At 38.6% G+C, this 18544-nt stretch overlaps 1 protein-coding gene across 24 annotated transcripts in view; it reads right to left on the bottom strand.

Moving 5' to 3' along the window:
* Positions 1 to 1939: 1939 nt before the first annotated feature.
* rims2b (regulating synaptic membrane exocytosis 2b) overlaps positions 1940 to 18544 on the bottom strand; it is a 247215-nt gene continuing 230610 nt past the window's right edge. For 23 of the 24 annotated variants that reach the window (XM_073821676.1, XM_073821684.1, XM_073821685.1 and 20 more), the window contains 5 exons: positions 7726 to 7867; positions 7441 to 7553; positions 5681 to 5782; positions 5433 to 5572; positions 1940 to 3982 (listed from right to left, as the gene is read on the bottom strand). In XM_073821676.1, the coding sequence (XP_073677777.1) occupies positions 3776 to 3982; positions 5433 to 5572; positions 5681 to 5782; positions 7441 to 7553; positions 7726 to 7867 (704 nt within the window). In that variant the 3' untranslated portion in view covers positions 1940 to 3775. Of the gene's footprint in view, positions 3983 to 5432; positions 5573 to 5680; positions 5783 to 7440; positions 7554 to 7725; positions 7868 to 8837; positions 9152 to 18544 lie in introns of those variants that run through there. The other variant, XM_073821699.1, reaches the window with a different exon arrangement.

Genomic DNA, 18544 nt, shown 5'->3' with positions numbered 1-18544 from the left:
GAGCTGCGTGTCATAACTGACAAAAATAACCGTCTTTTTTATCCATTCATCCAAATTTTGCTCTGCAAAGATCAATCCTAGTTTTAACTTGTCTATAACTTAGCAAATGACCATGGAATAAGCGGGATAATCAACCATTTCATCAATCATTTCGCGGAGACAACCACCCTCCGCTTCGCGTCAGGCGGTTATTAGCCTCCACGTCGTGCATTTAAAATCCTTTAATGCACGGCAAACCGTTGATTATCCCTTACATATATATATATATATATATATATATATAAAAGTAGCTTCAGTTCTGTAAAAATGTGATAAATGTTACATTTGTTATCTTTAAAGGGATAGTTCACCCAAAAATGAAAATTTGATGTTCATCTGCTTACCCCCAGGGCATCCAAGATGTAGGTGACTTTGTTTCTTCAGCAGAACACAAACCAAGATTTTTAACTCAAAGCAGTGCTGTCTGTCAGCCATATAATGGCAGTGGATGGGCACCAAACCTTTAAAAGTAAACAAAAACATTCACAGAAAAATCCAAATTACACCATGCAGCTTGTGACGATACATTGATGTCCTAAGACACGAAACGATCGGTTTTTGCGAGCAACTGAACAGTATTTATATCATTTTAGCTTTAAATCGGTTTGAACAATCAGCATAAGTGAAAGTAATTACCGTTTTGAAAACCGATCGTTTCGTGTCTTAGGACATCAATGTATCATCAAAAGCCGCATGGTGTAATTTGGATTTGTCTGTGCTTTTTTTTTTTATTATTACTTTTAAAGGTCTGGTGCCCATCCACTGCCATTATATGGCTGTCAGACTGCACCGGTTTGAGTTAAAAATCTTCGTTTGTGTTCTACTGAAGAAACAGTCACCTACATCTTGGATGCCCTGGGGGTGAGCAAATAAACATCAAATTTTCATTTTTGGGTGAACTATCCCTTTATACTGTTATTAGGGACACAAGCAGTAGGTAGATGTTTGTTTTATAACAAAGTTCTGTATAAAATGCTTTATAAACCAATCCCATTTTGTCCGTTACGGGGTTGAGAAAAAAATTGTCTAAATCGAAAAAAAAAAAAAAAAAATGAAAACAATAAAAAGTTGTTAATGCATTAGGTGGGAGGTTTGATATGTGCATAATTATATGGGGTATTTCGAAAATGAATCATATGTAGTTAAAAAAAAAATGTTATCGAATCCAAGGAATGACCCATAAATAAATCACCAAATTAATAAATATAGAAATACGCTCTTACAAATAATCTATGAGTAAATAGGAAAATAAAAAAATATCTGCATTCCAGAAAGGGAAACAAATTGCAAAATAACATTTATTTAAAATAAAAGCCCAAAATATATAAAAATGGCCTGTACATTGTTTGTGCTTTTGTTAAATAATCCAGTTCCCCAACATTAAAATGTTAACCTATTCTAGTACACCCAAGAAACAAAATAATTTAATTTTATTAAAATCTCATTGTTATACAGATGGTTTTTCTGGGAAACCCACACCACCAGAAGTTTTGACTGTATGGTCTCTTTCCAAGAAGAAAATGACAGTCTGCGTGGCTTCAATGAGACATAACACATAACATGCGAGTATAAATTTGTTGTTCACTTGATGAAATTGACAGAAATTTTATAAAGTGTAGATCGCTGTCTTTTTAGCTGTTTTTCAAAGATTTAGGCAATCAAATTTTGATAAAACGTTAATTTTCCATTCTTTTTTTCACATGTTTTGTTTAATTATCCCTTTGCAGAGAAAGTAAGAAAGAAAAAGCAGAAGAATTCTCCCGTTAACACATCTGGCTTCATGGTACGTACATTTTTTAACATTTCACTTAGTATATTTAAATATGGTTTGGTTTTTATTTTTTGTCATTTGTAATGTCTGTGAGAAGGTTTGGTGAATGATTGCATACAAACACAGGGATTAGTAAATGAATTTTATTCTCTCAAAACAAGAAACAATTAAAAATTCATATTGTGTGGCAATTTTCCCATCTCCACGACCTGCGACTCGCTCCTCATTCGACAACCAGCGTCTTTTGCGTTGAACAACACAGCGAGAATTGTCCAGTCCACTCCGAGTTCAGAGACTTCGTACAGCACCATCCAATGGGATCCGTTTTTATAACGTTTTCTTTATAACAATAATAAAATAAAATATACTTGCAACCTTTTTTTTTCCAAGTCAACCTTGAATAAATATAAATTTTCTTCTTAGCTTTTTTTAGTTTTCTTTTGTCTGTTTGATTTTCTTTTCCTTTTTTTCTTTTCAAAACGTCAAGAAAAGATGAGTGCCAAGAGGTGGAATGTTGCGTTGAATGTCTGAACCGTCGGCCACAAAACATCAACCCTGACCTGAATCCGTGGACGACACTAGATCGGGCGGACGGCCGAGCCTCTGGTCCACATGCACTGTACACAAAACTGCGAAAAATTCCCAGATGTCTCTATCAAAACATGCTGTATTACTCAGACGGTGTGCTCAATCCATGTTGCAGACCCTTTTCAACATGCTTGCTTTGAATGAATGAGCCATTCTATTGTAACAGAACAGTGGAATCATGACAGACCCATACGATAATCTACAGCTCCGTCTCCACATGAACACAGAATTATGGCTGCATTTGAAGGGAGAAATGTACAATTTTCATGTTCGTTTTTAGAGCGAAATCAATATTGTACATTTATTGTTTTCCTCGACTATCCCTTGCTCTTTTTTTCGTTAACATTATGAGATACGAAGTCTCACCAGGCCACACCTGTAACTGAGATCTGTAAAAATACAGAAGAATATTCTAAAGGATGACAATCACGTCGTTATCATTTTGCATTCAGTCTCTTTGAAAATCATGCACTAGAGAATCTCATATTAAAAATAATACAAATTGTTGAAAATGGCTGATCTGGTCATCCTTAAATAAGTTTCTTCCTCTCTTTCTTTTTTTTTGCAAGTCTTGAGGAAAATAAACTTACGATTTTTTTTAAAACAACTTTGCATCCATGCAAAAAAAAAAAAAGAGAACCAAAAAAAAAAAAATCTCATAAATTTCATACAGTACATCAACAAAGAGAACATCATACCGGAGCACAAAAAGGTCCATTATTTATTTATTTAATTTCTTTTCTTCTTTTTTTCAGAATTCTGTTGTTTCCTGAATCAAACAGGAACTCTGGCCATATCCTTGTCCTCATCACCAAACTTTGAAGAGCGATCCATTGGAGATCTGGCTTGATGTAGGGTCATTCCCATGAGAACGTCTGATCTCTCGGACCCTTTCCCTTTTCTGTCCCATCTCAGCCAAGTGCTTCTTTCTTTATGGATCTTCTTTTGACAGCTTGGCTTACAGTAATGGCTACAATGCATCAAGTTCTAGGTAAGAAACACTGACATCTCTTTGAATACAACAGAGAGGAAACAGCCAGGACAACGGCGTCTTCCTTTTCCGGCGGAAATCAGCACTCTTAACGTCCTACGGTTAAGAGTCTGAGTCCGCCGAATCCCTGGCTGCATCTCTTCAGCTGAACGGAGAGACGTCCTGTGGCGTTCTTTCCCTGCGTGTGACAGCAGCATACATTTTCTTTTCGTTTATTTTTTTTGGCAGAAGGACGCAGGCCTTTTCTTAGCCTCTTGTCGCACGGGCTCAGAGGACACAACATCAAGCATGCAGTGTAACCAGGACGTGACCCGTCGAGACCGTCTCCTCTCTGTCTGTAGCTGGGGCTACTCACGCCGCTCTCTACCGCTCACCTCCTCGTGCCGCTACGACCGAACGTTGGAACTGTCCAGGCCTGAATCTGGAGGTTTACTACTTAAAGGTGCCAATGTTGGGTCTACTAATGAGGTGGGAGGGAAGAGCTTGTACCAGCCAATCACCATGTTGGTCAGCTCCAAATCGTCTAAGAGGATCTGGGCAGCTCCCATGAAGGATTTGTGGTCCATGCGTCCATAGTCCCCCCAAACAATGATCTGTAAAGAGACACGATTGGTCAAATCATTTCAGGAAATGCAAAAACAACAATAATAAATATTGCTGCAAGCAATGGCACATGCAGAGTTTGGTCAATATGTCAAAGCATTGCAGAGATGCAGTCTTCAGACACAATTTTGCATCCTTACAACAAATTTGTGGATGCGTTTAACGACAACCGTTTTGTATATCAACACGAAATTAGTAACTTTTTGCCAGCATAGTCTGAAGATGATCCGGGTCAAATTTGGTGAAAATTGGACCAACAGTCTAGGAGGAGTTTGAAAAAGTATGTTTTCAACTTCAATCAAAATGGCGAACAGGAAGTTCGTCTGATTATGGCAAAATTGGTCTCTATGTTCTCGGCATGACCCAAGGAATATATTGAGTTGACTTTCATTAAAATAGATTGATTTAATCAAATTATTAGCATTTTTGGAAACTTCCTTATTGCCTTCAAACTTTAGTACTGTCAGCATGTTGCTGAAGAGAGACACCAAGTTACATAAAACATAGCATTTTACAACAAAATTCAGAATCGCAGAGGCCCAAAATGGTTGACATGGTTATGGTTCAACTCGGCATGCTGCGCCAAGTCTAAAGAAACCAGTTTTGTGATTTTCGGCCAATCCATTTAGAAGTTATAAGCCAAAATAGCAATTTTTATATCTCCTGACCACTAGGTGGCGCTGCACCAAAACTGTGCAGGTAACCTCAGGTCATGGTTGTTATAATACACAACAACTATTGTGGTAACAGAAATATAGCCTCACATACATTTTCGCATGCTCTTCGTCAAATTCGTTTGCGCATTATTCGAGAATGGTTTGACTAATTAACTTTATTTTCATAACTTTTTGCTGCATGGCCAAAAGATGATCTGAGCTAATTTTGGTAAAAATCAGACAAGTCTAGGACAAGTTCGAAAAGGTAGGTTTTTCAAACTATTAAAAATTGTGAAAAAACTAAACCTTATGATTTTTACATTTTGGTGGAATGAGCCAAGGATTTAGAAGTAAAACATATTTTCATTCTAGACCTAACGGCTCAAAAGTTATTAGCATAAACATGAGTGAACCTTTGGACAAGTGGTGGTGGTAGAGAGTTTGAGTTAGAGACTCTAAATTTGCTATAGTTAATATTAAGAATGTCCTCTATCTGTGTGCCAAATTTCATTACTTTCCCGCAAGCATTTCTTTGGGCTGCTATAGACTCAATAGCAGAAGAAACAGAAACGTAATAATAATAATAATAATAATAATAATAATAATAATAGGAACACCAACGGATACAATAGGTGCCATCGCACCTTCAGTGCTAGGCCCTAATAATAATAAAAAAGAAGAAAATTGGCAACTAACATAATCAGTACGCACTTGACCATATTTTTTTTGCAATGCACATTGTTTATACTTAAAGTAAGCAAACAGGATGTGGTCCTGGTGTTACCTGTAAAACCTTCCCCTCAGGATTCTCCTCAAACTGAAGCTGTTGTTGATAAAGAGGATCCAGCGTTTTTCTAGCTGTCCGTGTTTTCTTTTTGTTGATGCACTTCCCGTTGTCCAGCAGGTATACTTTTACATAAGGTGCTGCAAATGGAAGAACACAAGGATTTAAATATAAACCTCACAAAATGGTCCAGGAACAGGTCATATTTATTAAAAAAAAAAGTGAATTGTGTCATGATTGAGACATACCTGGCGTCTGTTTGTTCCCTGGTTTGCCCACCAAGCCTCGAGCCCGGATGACTTCAACATCCAGCCTCTCCTTCCTGTGCACCATACCAATCTGGATGTCACCTGTGGAGAAAGGCCACATCCAAACTCTTAGAGCAGCCAAAAGGTCATCTTATCGAAACCATTTGATTATCATGACTTTTAGTAGAGATATACGTGTTGAGCCCGAAGTATTCGTTTTTCACACTTGCGAGTAATGCGAATGAGACTGTTCAAATTACCTCTGCCTTGCACATGTGATTTGTGTTTTTTGTACCTATTACTTTGTCCACTAGGTGGCAACACTGGCTTTGCCTGTTGTTTCACAGGCCCTGTTTACAGATGCATATTCTTCGATCTGACCACAAGTCTAAAATGTTTTGAGTTTGTCCACTTTCAGAGGTAGCTGCAAACTGACCTATAGCATATGAGCGTTACAGGATGTGTTTTCAGGAAATGCATCAAAGCAATCGATTCATACTTGGCTGTGCTGTGCCAAAACACAGGTAGCAAAAGAATCGATGTTAACATTTGTATTCTTTCCATTCACTTCTTTTCCTGCTTGTTTGTAAGCCACATAATGTCTTCATTCATTCAAAGTATTTCTGCACATCTTCTGCAGTCCTGGAGGGCCACTTTCCTGCAGTTTAGCTCCAGCTCTAATTAAACGCACCTGAACCAGGTAATCAAGGTTTTCAGACTCAGTAGAAACCTTGAAGGTCAAGTGTGTGGCACACCAGAAGCAGGATTGGACACCCCTGACATAGACCAGGGGTTCTCAGCTCTGGCCCTCGAGATTCACTTTCCTGCAGAGTCGTGCTCCAACCTCGATCAAACTCACCTGCCTGAAACTTTTAGCAATCCTAAACACCTTGATTAGCTTCTTCAGGTGTGTTTGATTAGTGTTGGAGTTGAACTCTGCATGAAAGTGGACCATGAGGGCCAGAGTTGAGAACCCTTGGTCTAGGCCAGAGGTCTCAAACTAAATTCCTGGAGGGCCACAGCTCTGCAGAGTTTAGATCCAATCAGCTTCAACTCACACCTGCTTGGAAGTTTCTAGTAATCCTGAAGACCTTGATTAGCTGTATCAGGTGTGTTTGATTAGGGTTGGAGCTAAACTGTGCAGAGCCGTGGCCCTCCAGGAATTGAGTTTGAGACCGTGATCTAGGGTCTTGGCGAGGATTGTCCAAACCTGCTTCTGGATTGCCACATCCTAGCAGAGTTGAGCTTCAACCAGCTCAACACACTTCAAAGTTTCAAGTGCAGGAGTGCCCAAACTCAGTCCTGGAAGGCCAATATCCTGCAGAGTTTAGCTCCAACTTGCCTCTACACACCTGCCGGGAGGTTTCTAGCATGCCTAGTAAGAGCTTGATTAGCTGGTTCAGGTGTGTCTAATTGGGGTAGAAGCTAAACTCTGCAGGACACCAGCCCTCCAAGATTGGAAGGGCACCCCTGTTCTAGTGAGTCTGAAGATTAGTGCGTTCAGATGTGTTAAATTGGGTTGGAGCTAAACTGCAGGAAAGTGGCCCTCCAGGAGTAGGTTTGGACATCTCTAGTCTAGATAAAATTCCAACACAAGTGGAAACAGGAGACACACTTAAAAGGCATGTTAAGACCTGGTGTAAATGACAACTGTGACAAATTCTTCTGTTTCATGGATGAAATGGAACAACAGCAAACTACTTGACAAAGCTGAAAAATAGTTTGAGCTTTACAACAACACAGCGAACAATGATACTAACCCATTGGAGGCGTAGCCAGTGTTTGTCTCCCTGCCAGCTGGGCGGGGCCGAGACCATCCAAAAACTCAGTGAACTGGCTGTCTGAAGAGATCTTCACTCCAGGAAAGATTAGACTTTGAACAGATAACAGAGAGAACATCTGTAAATCAGGTGCAAATAGCCTCTGACAAGACAAGATATCATCACTGAAAAAAACAGCCAACCAGCAATGGTGGTAATGGCATCATGTTATTTACAAATATGTGGACCATCATATTCAGAATAAAGAGTTTTTACAGCACTTACTTCCCAGGTTTTGCCTTTTCACCATCATCTGCGGCCTCTCGGCTGGGCTGCCGTGTCATCCTGCTCTTCATCTCCACGGCTAAACCAGTCTCCACGCTCCGCTGGATTGCCAGACGCACAGGCTTCTTCTTCTTACCCTCCTCTAAAAATGACAACAAGGGAAGGGAAGATAAGTACCGTAAATAAAAAAGACAAATGTGGGACATTTCTACAAACAGTGTCTCGAGTCCTTCTGGATTCTGAATCCAACAGCATAGTTTCATGGTCTCGATCTTGTCATGAACTCGGGAGCATTTGGACTTGACCTTGACTTGGACTGAGATAAGTCTTGAGTACACTACATCTGGAGATATGTTATATGGTCTGTCCCAATTTATGCATAAGTTTTCTCTGTGCTATCGTGTATCTCTGGACCAGAGCACACTGTTTGCACCGATGTGAAACTAGGCACACCACAGGAATCATTCAGAGCCTCTCCCAGTTTCTGTCTTGTCTCAGAATCAACCTACTCTGGTCTCAGTCTAGACTCGGACTATAACACTGCCACTCCACACCTATCTGCCATTGATTGGGGAAACATATAGTCTTAAACCAAACTTAAGCCAGAAGTATTGAGCCAGATGTCGACACCTCGAACCATACAAAAAAAAAAAAACCCCAGCATGTTCTTAATGTGCCACAGAGCAATAGTGTTCATTCTAAAAAAGGTTTGCTTATGGTTGTCAGCTCATTTAACTGAATTGAAGAAAATCTTTTAACATCTGAAAACATTACTCATTTCACCCTTCAAGAAAAAAATAACAACAACAACTGAATGAGATACTTTAAAAAAGGAAATTATGACCAGCGGGGGGCATTAATCTATGTATCTATTGGCATATCTATCTATCTATCTATCTATCTATCTATCTATCTATCTATCTATCTATCTATCTATCTATCTATCTATCTATCTATCTATCTATCTATCTGCATACACACAAATCTGTCCATCTGCATACATATAATCTTCCTTCAGGTGATCACAAAATCTATTGTCAACCAAATTTAACGCTAACCAAAAACTACACATATCAGCTCTTGTCACACTTGGCATGTGGCTTCATTCTTACCTCCGTCTGCCTTGTCAAAGGAGTTCATGCAGGGGAAGTAGACTGCCAGCGCCTCGAAGGAAGCAGACAGGCTAAGCCGGCTCGGTGAGCGCTGCATTCGCATGCCAGGGAGAGCGGCGCTGCCATCCTGCCCTTGTCTGCCCATTTTACCACCCCGACACCCTCAAATACCTCTAACAACACCGAAAGAGAATGGTAGACGTGTAGAGCTGATGCTACGAGACGGTTTTGGAGAAACAGGTTTGGTTGGATTGGGTTCAAAGCCTCTCATCAGTAGCAGCCGCGAGTCTTATTAGTTCTCAGGTCGATATGCGGTGACTGTCTGGCTGTCTCCTCTGCAGCGCGCTACTTCATCCGAGAGGTGGGAGGGGGAGACGGCGGCATGTGCAAGTGGCTCACAGATGATGTGGCCAATCAGAGGCACAGAAACTAAAAGACCCCTCAGACAGAGCTCTGCCTAGAGATATGACTGCACACAAACACATGCACATGACTTGCCTTCTGACTGCAGCCTCAGTAGTCACTACACACACACTTATCCTCACTGATAATTATACGCACACAGGAGTAGTTGAAAGTAGTACTAACCTGATTACATTTTTAAGTAGCAGTCAAACTACTCTTCTTGTATAAATGGGTGGTTCTTAAACAGAATAGGCTGCTAAAATGTCCATACCTTAATTAAACTGTTAATTATATTTTCTATTGTCCTTCATTGAACCACTGCCCTACTTTCCAAACATTCTGTTACAAACATTACAAAATGTCTGCTTAATAATCCGCACCACAACAGAGTGACAACTAGTAGTTTGGCTATTTTCATTCACGATGGCAAACAGATACTGCATGCACCTCAATGAAGACAGGGCCTTCAGCTTAAATATGAGACAAAATGTACACTCTTGTAAGCTATAAATATCCTATTGTTGAAATCATCACCCCCTGCTGAATACCAGCTCGAAATAGAAACGTCTCGAACCTTCCTATTAAAGTCTGAAGAATACAGTCGTGATTCATATCAATGCTTCAACCTCAACATGTCAGAGAGTAACACAAATAAATCCAACAGAGTGCAACACTTCCCAGCACGTTTCTCTTGTATAATTTCTTTTAAATACACAATCCAACAAACTTAAAATACCATCTAAGTACTAAAAATAACTGTGCGGTTGAAATCTACAATGTAAACCACCGCCTTGTAAATGTGCCATTTATATTAAACACTAAGATTGCAATAGTGCAGACACAGAAGACTATATTATCTGACAATAGACTCACTGTGTGGTCTCAACATGTCAGAACAAACAAAAGGGATGCTGGTTTAAGTCACTTTCACAGACAATGTGAATGCATAGAATGGCTTTGCTTTTGAAAAAAGTTCCTTCTGCCCCCCAAGGCTGCATTTATTTGATAACAATTACAGAAAAAAATATATATTTCAAATAACTGTTTAAATGTGAATACATTTTAAAGGGATAGTTCACCCAAAAATGAAAATGTGATGTTTGTCTGCTTACCCGTAGGGCATCCAAGATGTACGTGACTTTGTTTCTTCAGTAGAACGCAAAGATTTTTAACTCAAACCATTGCAGTCTGTCACTCATATAATGGCAATCAATAGGATCCACAGCTTTTAGAGTCAAAAAACCTACACAGACAAAACCAAATTAAATCATGCAGCGAGTGATGATACACTGAGGACACTGCGGTGGATCATAGGTAAAAATGATAGAAATACTGTTCAGTTTCTTGCACAGACCAATTGTTTCATGTCTTAGGACCATAATGTATCGTCACAAGCTGCTGGGTTTAATTTGGTTTTGTCTGTGTATGTTTTTTTGATTTTCAAAGCCGTGGGTCCCATTGACTTCCATTTTATGACGGACAGACTGGTTTAAGTTAAAAAATCTTCGTTTGTGTTCTACAGAAGAAACAAAGTCATCTACATCTTGGATTCCCTGGGGTTAAGCAGATAAACATCAAATTTTCATTTCTGGGTGAACTATCCTTTTAAAATGCAATTTATTCCTGTGATCAAAGCTGTATTTTCAGCATCATTACTCCAGTCTTCAGTGTCACATGATCTATCAGAAATCATTCTAATATGCTCAAGAAACATTTCCACCCTTTTGATTAATTTAATACGTCCTTGCTGAATAAAAGTATTAATGTCTTTCAAAAAAATGCCACAACAAACATTCTGTTGTGTATTAAAAGCAGTATAGCTATAAATGGAATGCAGATAAAAATAAACCTGAAAGAATCCACGTAACAAATGAATGGAATATTCCACAATGACATTCATTTAGAATGCATAAAGCAAACTCACCAGCACTCAGCAGAGATTTGATGCTTCAATAAGTATAGTCTCTTGAATAACAAACAGGTGTAGAAATGGCTATTTACCATCATATCATGTGTTGAGAAATTGCCTTGTGTTGACCTATGACCCACGAGAACAGATGGACGTAGTGAGCGGTCAGTGTGTTATTAACAGCTGGACCACACGGGCCGTAAACGTTAGTCCATTACTTCAGAACAAGTGGTTTACACAATCCTGTAAAACAGCCCGTGACAGGGTGTTTAGAAAGGCTTGGCGACTTAGGAAAAGCTTTGGGAACGTTTTCATGATCCTGTTTTTCATTTATCATTTACTAACCCTAGTGAGCTCCCTACCAAGACAGCATTTTAAGGCTGTTTTGGGTTGCAGGCCCAATTATACAGTAGGTGTGCTTCACACTGAATTGTAGCTAATTTGAAAGTAAAAGTAAACTGCACAAATTTTTACAAGTTATTTAAAAGAGAAGGAAAGGGAGGAAAATAGGGAAAACTCAAACAAACTAACCTGTTTTAGGCTTTTTCAATTAAATAATTTTTTTGTTATTACACAGAGAGTTAAGTACCGAAAAAAGTAATGTTGGGTACCGGCACTGAATTTCAGGTTCCAATATACCCTACCCGTTAAAATGTGAACGGTACCCAACCCTAATCCTTCCCAGTGCTATAAGAATTTAGATATGTACAGTCGTGGCCAAAAGTTTTGAGAATTACATAAATATTGGAAATTGGAAAAGTTTCTGCTTAAGTTTTTACAATAGCAATTTGCATATACTCCAGAATGTTATGAAAAGTGATCAGATGAATTGCATAGTTCTTCTTTGCCATGAAAATTAACTTAATCCCGAAAAAAAAACTTTCCACTACATTTCATTGCTGTCATTAAAGGACCTGCTGAGATCATTTCAGTAATCGTCTTGTTAACTCAGGTGAGAATGTTGACGAGCACAAGGCTGGAGATCATTATGTCAGGCTGATTGGGTTAGATTGGCAGACTTGACATGTTAAAAGGAGGGTGATGCTTGAAATCATTGTTCTTCCATTGTTAACCATGGTGACCTGCAAAGAAACGCGTGCAGCCATCATTGCGTTGCATAAAAATGGCTTCACAGGCAAGGATATTGAGGCTACTAAGATTGCACCTAAATCAACAATTTATAGGATCATCAAGAACTTCAAGGAAAGAGGTTCAATTCTTGTTAAGAAGGCTTCAGGTCGTCCAAGAAAGTCCAGCAAGCGCCAGGATTGTCTCCTAAAGAGGATTCAGCTGCGGGATCGGAGTGCCACCAGTGCAGAGCTTGCTCAGGAATGGCAGCAGGCAGGTGTGAGCGCATCTGCACACACAGTGAGGCCAAGACTTTTGGAAGATGGCCTGGTGTCAAGAAGGGCAGCAAAGAAGCCACTTCTCTCCAAAAAAACATCAGGGACAGATTGATCTTCTGCAAAAAGTATGGCGAATGGACTGCTGAGGACTGGGGCAAAGTCATATTCTCCGATGAATCCTCTTTCCGATTGTTTGGGGCATCTGGAAAAAGGCTTGTCCGGAGAAGAAAAGGTGAGCGCTACCATCAGTCCTGTGTCATGCCAACAGTAAAGCATCCTGAGACCATTCATGTGTGGGGTTGCTTCTCATCCAAGGGAGTGGGCTCACTCACAATTTTGCCCAAAAACACAGCCATGAATAAAGAATGGTACCAAAACACCCTCCAACAGCAACTTCTTCCAACAATCCAACAACAGTTTGGTGAAGAACAATGCATTTTCCAGCACGATGGAGCACCGTGCCATAAGGCAAAAGTGATAACTAATTTTGGGTCCATGGCCTGGAAACTCCCCAGATCTTAATCCCATTGAGAACTTGTGGTCAATCCTCAAGAGGTGGGTGGACAAACAAAAACCCACTAATTCTGACAAACTCCAAGAAGTGATTATGAAAGAATGGGTTGCTATCAGTCAGGATTTGGCCCAGAAGTTGATTGAGAGCATGCCCAGTCGAATTGCAGAGGTCCTGAAAAAGAAGGGCCAACACTGCAAATACTGACTCTTTGCATAAATGTCATGTAATTGTCGATAAAAGCCTTTGAAATGTATGAAGTGCTTGTAATTATATTTCAGTACATCACAGAAACAACTGAAACAAAGATCTACAAGCAGTTGAGCAGCAAACTTTGTAAAAACTAATTTTTGTCATTCTCAAAACTTTTGGCCATGACTGTACACCACGGGTTTGTAATAAATTCATCATTAAGGCATTTTAACTTCAAACAGTTGCTGCAATACAAGTCCTCTATCTTTAATATTGCTTTGTCCAAGGAAAATTCATCTTATCTGAATCAGGAGAGAAATATGCACAAATGAAGCACCGTTTACAATCAAAAATTGTCTATATCACTTCTAAACAAATACGTTGGTTGATTTTGATGTGAGAGGGAGGACTGGAGGAAACGTTATTATGGTTTATGGACTTGTATTTAAGCCAGAAGGAATAGTTTAAAGTTAAAACATCTTAATGATGGATTTGTTTCTTACAATCACGCAGCTTTTTGCTTATCTAGATGTTAACTGATTGACTGGAGTTGTGTTGACTACTTGTGGATTATTGTGATGTTTTTATCAGCTGTTTGGACACTCCTTCTGACGGCACCCATTCACTGCAGAGGATCCATTGGTGAGCAAGTGATGAAATGATATATTTCTATATATCTGCTCCAATGAAGAAACAAACGCATCTACATCTGGGATGACCTGAGGGTGAGTACATTTTCAGCTCATTTTGATTTTTGGGTGAATTATTCAATTAGTTTTGTAATTATTCTGCAGAAACAGACCGCAAGACTGTGTTGTTGCAATCGTGTAAGAAATAATCACTGTAAAAGTCAGCAATAGTGCCACACACAGCATTTACAGAAACAGACATCGCAACTCTGCAACCATTTACAGACATGACAAAAAAAAAAATACACTATACTTTTTTTTTATTTTACAAACTACATACAGTTGAAGTCAAAAGTTTACACAAACCTTGTAGAATCTGCTTAATGTTAATTATTTTACCAAAATAAGAGGGATCATACAAAATGCATGTTATTTTTTATTTAGTACTGACCTGAATAAGATATTTCACCTAAAATAAGTTTACATAAAGTCCACAAGAGAAAATAATAGTTGAATTTATAAAATTTACATACACTTGATTCTGGAATAATAAAATTTAATTTTACCTGAATGATCCACAGCTTTTTTTTTTTTTTAGTGATTAGATTTTTTTTTTTTAGTTTGTGAATCTCTTGTTTGTCCTGTTCTTCAGAAAATTCATTCAGGTCCCATAATTTCAGCATTTGAAATTTTGATATTTTGAGACCCATCTTTCACATTAAGGAATACTTATGGACTCATATGCAACTGTTTCAGATGCTATTCTAAAGCTCAGTGATGCTTCAGAAAGAAAAACAATGCATTAAGAGCCAGGGGTGTAAATTTTTGAACAGAATACAAATGTGTACATTTTTATTATTTAGCCTAAATACCATATTGTTTTCATTTAGTACTGTCCTTCAGAGGCTACAGAAGATACTTACATGTTCTGAAAAGAACAAAATAAGTAAAATTTACCCTGATCTTCAAACTCAAAAAGTTTTCACCCCCTAGCTTTTAATTTATCGTTTTTTTTCCTTCTGGAGCATCAGTGAGTGTTTAAATCTTCAGTAAATAGTTGCATATGAGTCCCTCAATTGTCCTCAGTGTGAAAAGTTGGATCTCAAAATCATACAGTCACTGTCGGAAAGAGTTCAAATACACAAAAATGCTAAAAAACCAAAGAATTTGTGGGACCTGAAGGATTTTTCTGAAGAACAGCAGGCAGTTTAACCGTTCAGGACAAACAAGGGACTCATGAACAACTATCACTGAACACAAAAACACAGCTGTGGATCATTCAGGAAACAACACAGTATTAAGAATCAAGTTAATATAAACTTAAACAGGGTAATTTTTATAAATTCAACTATTATTTTCTCTTGTGAACTATATGTAAACATCTTTTATGTGGAATATCTTATTCAGGTCAATACTAAATGAAAAATGCATTTTGTATGATCCCTCTTAGTTTGCTAAAATAATTAACATTTTGCAGATTCTGCAAGTGCAAGGTGTATGTAAACTTTTAACTTCAACTGTATACACACAGTTGATATATACATTCTGCAGTTCTGTTTATGTCCGGTCCATTAGTACATGCTGGTGTTAGTATATTTAACGTAGCTGTGAAAGTAAATAGCCCCTAGGAACAGCATGTTATCTCTCTGAAGAAAAACAGTGTGACCCATTAACACCAGGTACCTATTACCCAACTGAACTAATGACCTTCAAAACCCTGAAACAAACACAGTTCAAGACCACAGCCAATTTACAAAAGCCACTGGACTGGTCAGAAAAATATTATGAGTGCCGTTTGCTAAAACAGGTATCTCATCCCACATATCTGTCAATGAATTCTGTTTTAAATGCTTTTGTTGTTTTTTATTTATAGAACATCACATAGATCTAACGGTGGGACCTATTAACCACTCACAACACACTAGCCTTTAGCAACTACGAAGTAATAGCCACATCACCCCAGGATCATGTTTTTGATCTCAAATTTCTTTGTAAAGATGGTAAAAATCCATTTTCAATCTAACAAACCCAAACTGCAAAGGTCTGTATCTAATATTACGCACTTTAGATGAAATCCTGAATGTAATGTAGAGCAAGTATTTCTCTCTTTGTGGATTTATGTTAATATATCATTAAGTGCCACTCCAGAGGCATATGCTCATAGATAGCAGGATTTTACATCATGCCATACTGACGTACACAGCCAGTGTATCTGTCCTCCTCCAGACTATGTGTGTCTGTGTGTGAAATCAGAGGAATGAGGAGAAGTATTTTTAGCTGTATATGACTGATCCGCCAGGAAACAGAAAGGAGACGATCTCTAAATACGTGAGGAACGAGCGCTGGGTGTGAAAACGAGCCTGTTAAGTATGGAAACATGCTGATCTGAACAGCGGGAGAGTGAATCATTACTGCATCTACTGCAGCAGCTCTGATGCCACAAAAATATTCTCTGACCTATTTTAAGAGATTCTGGTGGAGGTGCAGTAATCTTACAGCCATGCGTAACTAGTTTTTCTGAATGTAAAAAAAGAAGATATTTTGAAGAATGTTGGTTTAGACAATAAACACTTCTCAAAATATCTCCTACGTTCCACAGAAGAAACTCAAACACAAGTTTGGAATGACATGAGGGTGGGTAACTGATAGCAGAATTTTCATTTTAGGGTAATCTATCCTATTATGCTCTTTTACAAAGTCTTTATTTTGTTTTGGGGGTACACTAGAACTTCTCTCATGCTTAGTACTATGAAAAACGCATTATTTTTCCCATAATTTACATTATTACAATAGCTTTCTCCCCAGGCTGGCACAAAGGCCTAGATTAGTTCCAGGTTTGATGAAGGTCCGCCTTCCGAAAAACAAAATGTATTGTGATTGGTTAGCAGTCCCACTGTGTTGCAATTGGTTGCAGTCCTGCCACGCCTCTTCACAAAGCAGCAAGTTCAGTGTACAACTGCCCAAGCTAGATTAATAGGCGGCTGCATATATGAAAAAAAAACACCTAACCCCAAAAAAATTCTAACAAAAGGTTTCTCAGCTGTTTTTTGTAGTATTAGGTGTCCTTAATAACATACTAAAAGTTTACCAAAGTTTGACCACTAGAAAGGTGTCATTTTCAAGATGGCGTCCAAGATGGGCAGAAAACCCTTAAAATATCCTAACTCCTTCATTATTTGACCTAGCCAAGTAATCTTGGTGTCTAACCCAATGTTTTCTGGGTCTATGAATCCATTGGACTCGTCTAAATTGCACAGACATGATTACATACTTATGGAATACATGATGTTGTGCGATTACTGTAAGGTTTTATCTTTGTTTGGGGTGAACCAGAGTTTTAAACGATTTAGCCTATGTCATGTAACTCCTACTCAGTACATGTTTTTGGACACATACAGCTCTTTTTTTTCTTCTAAAACACAGACTTGACATTCAATGTAAAAGTTACTGCACCCAAAAGTTCCTTAAATTGGAGCTGTATAACTTTGATCATAAAAAAAAAACTCTGAATTAGTCCGAACAGAGGCCTGTGTGTGAACCCTCTAAATGGTCACTTATTTCAAGTTGCTTTAATACAGTATATAATTGTACTTGTAATCACTTTCAGGTGCATCTCAATAAATTAGAATGTTGTGGAAAAGTTCATTCATTTCAGTAATTCAACTTAAATTGTGAAACTTGTCTATTAAATAAATTCACTGCACACAGAGTGAACTAGTTTAAGTCTTTGGTTCTTTTAATTGTGATGATTTGCCTCACATTTAACAAAAACCCACCAATTCACTCTCTCAACAAATTAGAATACTTCATAAGACTAATAAAAAAAAACTTTTTAGTGAATTGTTGGCCTTCTGGAAAGTATGTCCATTTACTGTATATGTACTCAATACTTCTTTTGCTTTAATTACTGCCTCAATTCAGCGTGGCATGGAAGTGATCAGTCTGTGGCACTGCTGAGGTGGTATGGAAGCCCAGGTTTCTTTGACAGTGGCCTTCAGCTCATCTGCATTTTTTGGTCTCTTGTTTCTCGTTTTCCTCTTGACAATACCCCAGAGATTCTCTATGGGGTTCAGGTCTGGTGAGTTTGCTGGCCAGTCAAGCACACCAACACCATGGTCATTTCACCAACTTTTGGTGCTTTTGACAGTGTGGACAGGTACCAAATCCTGTTGGAAAATGAAATCAGCATCTTTAAAAAGCTGGTCAGCAGAAGAAAGCATGAAGTGCTCTAAAATTTCTTGGTAAAAGGGTGCAGTGACTTGGTTTTCAAAAAAATACAGTGGACCAACACCAGCAGATGACTTTGCACCCCAAATCATCACAGACTGTGGAAACTTAACACTGGACTTCAAGCAACTTGGGCTATGAGCTTCTCCACCCTTCCTCCGGACTCCAGGACCTTGCTCTCATCTGAAAAGAGGACTTTGGACCACTGGGCAACAGTTCATTTCTTCTTCTCCTTGGCCCAGGTAAGACGACTCTGATGTTGTCTGTGGTTCAGGAGTGGCTTAACAAGAGGAATATGTCAACTGTAGCCAAATTCCTTGACACGTCTGTGTGTGGTGGCTCTTGGTGCTTTGTCCCAAGTCCAGTCTATTCCTTGTGAAATTCACCCAAATTCTTGAATCAATTTTGCTTGACAAGCCTCTCAAGGCTGCGGTTCTCTCGGTTGGTTGTGCATCTTTTTCTTCCACACTTTTTCCTTCCACTTAACT

The sequence above is a fragment of the Garra rufa genome, chromosome 17, assembly GCF_049309525.1.
Source record: "Garra rufa chromosome 17, GarRuf1.0, whole genome shotgun sequence".
Classification (NCBI taxonomy): Eukaryota; Metazoa; Chordata; class Actinopteri; order Cypriniformes; family Cyprinidae; genus Garra; species Garra rufa.
The sequence above is the reverse complement of the archived record's forward strand: the minus strand, read 5'-3'. Positions and strand labels throughout refer to the sequence as shown.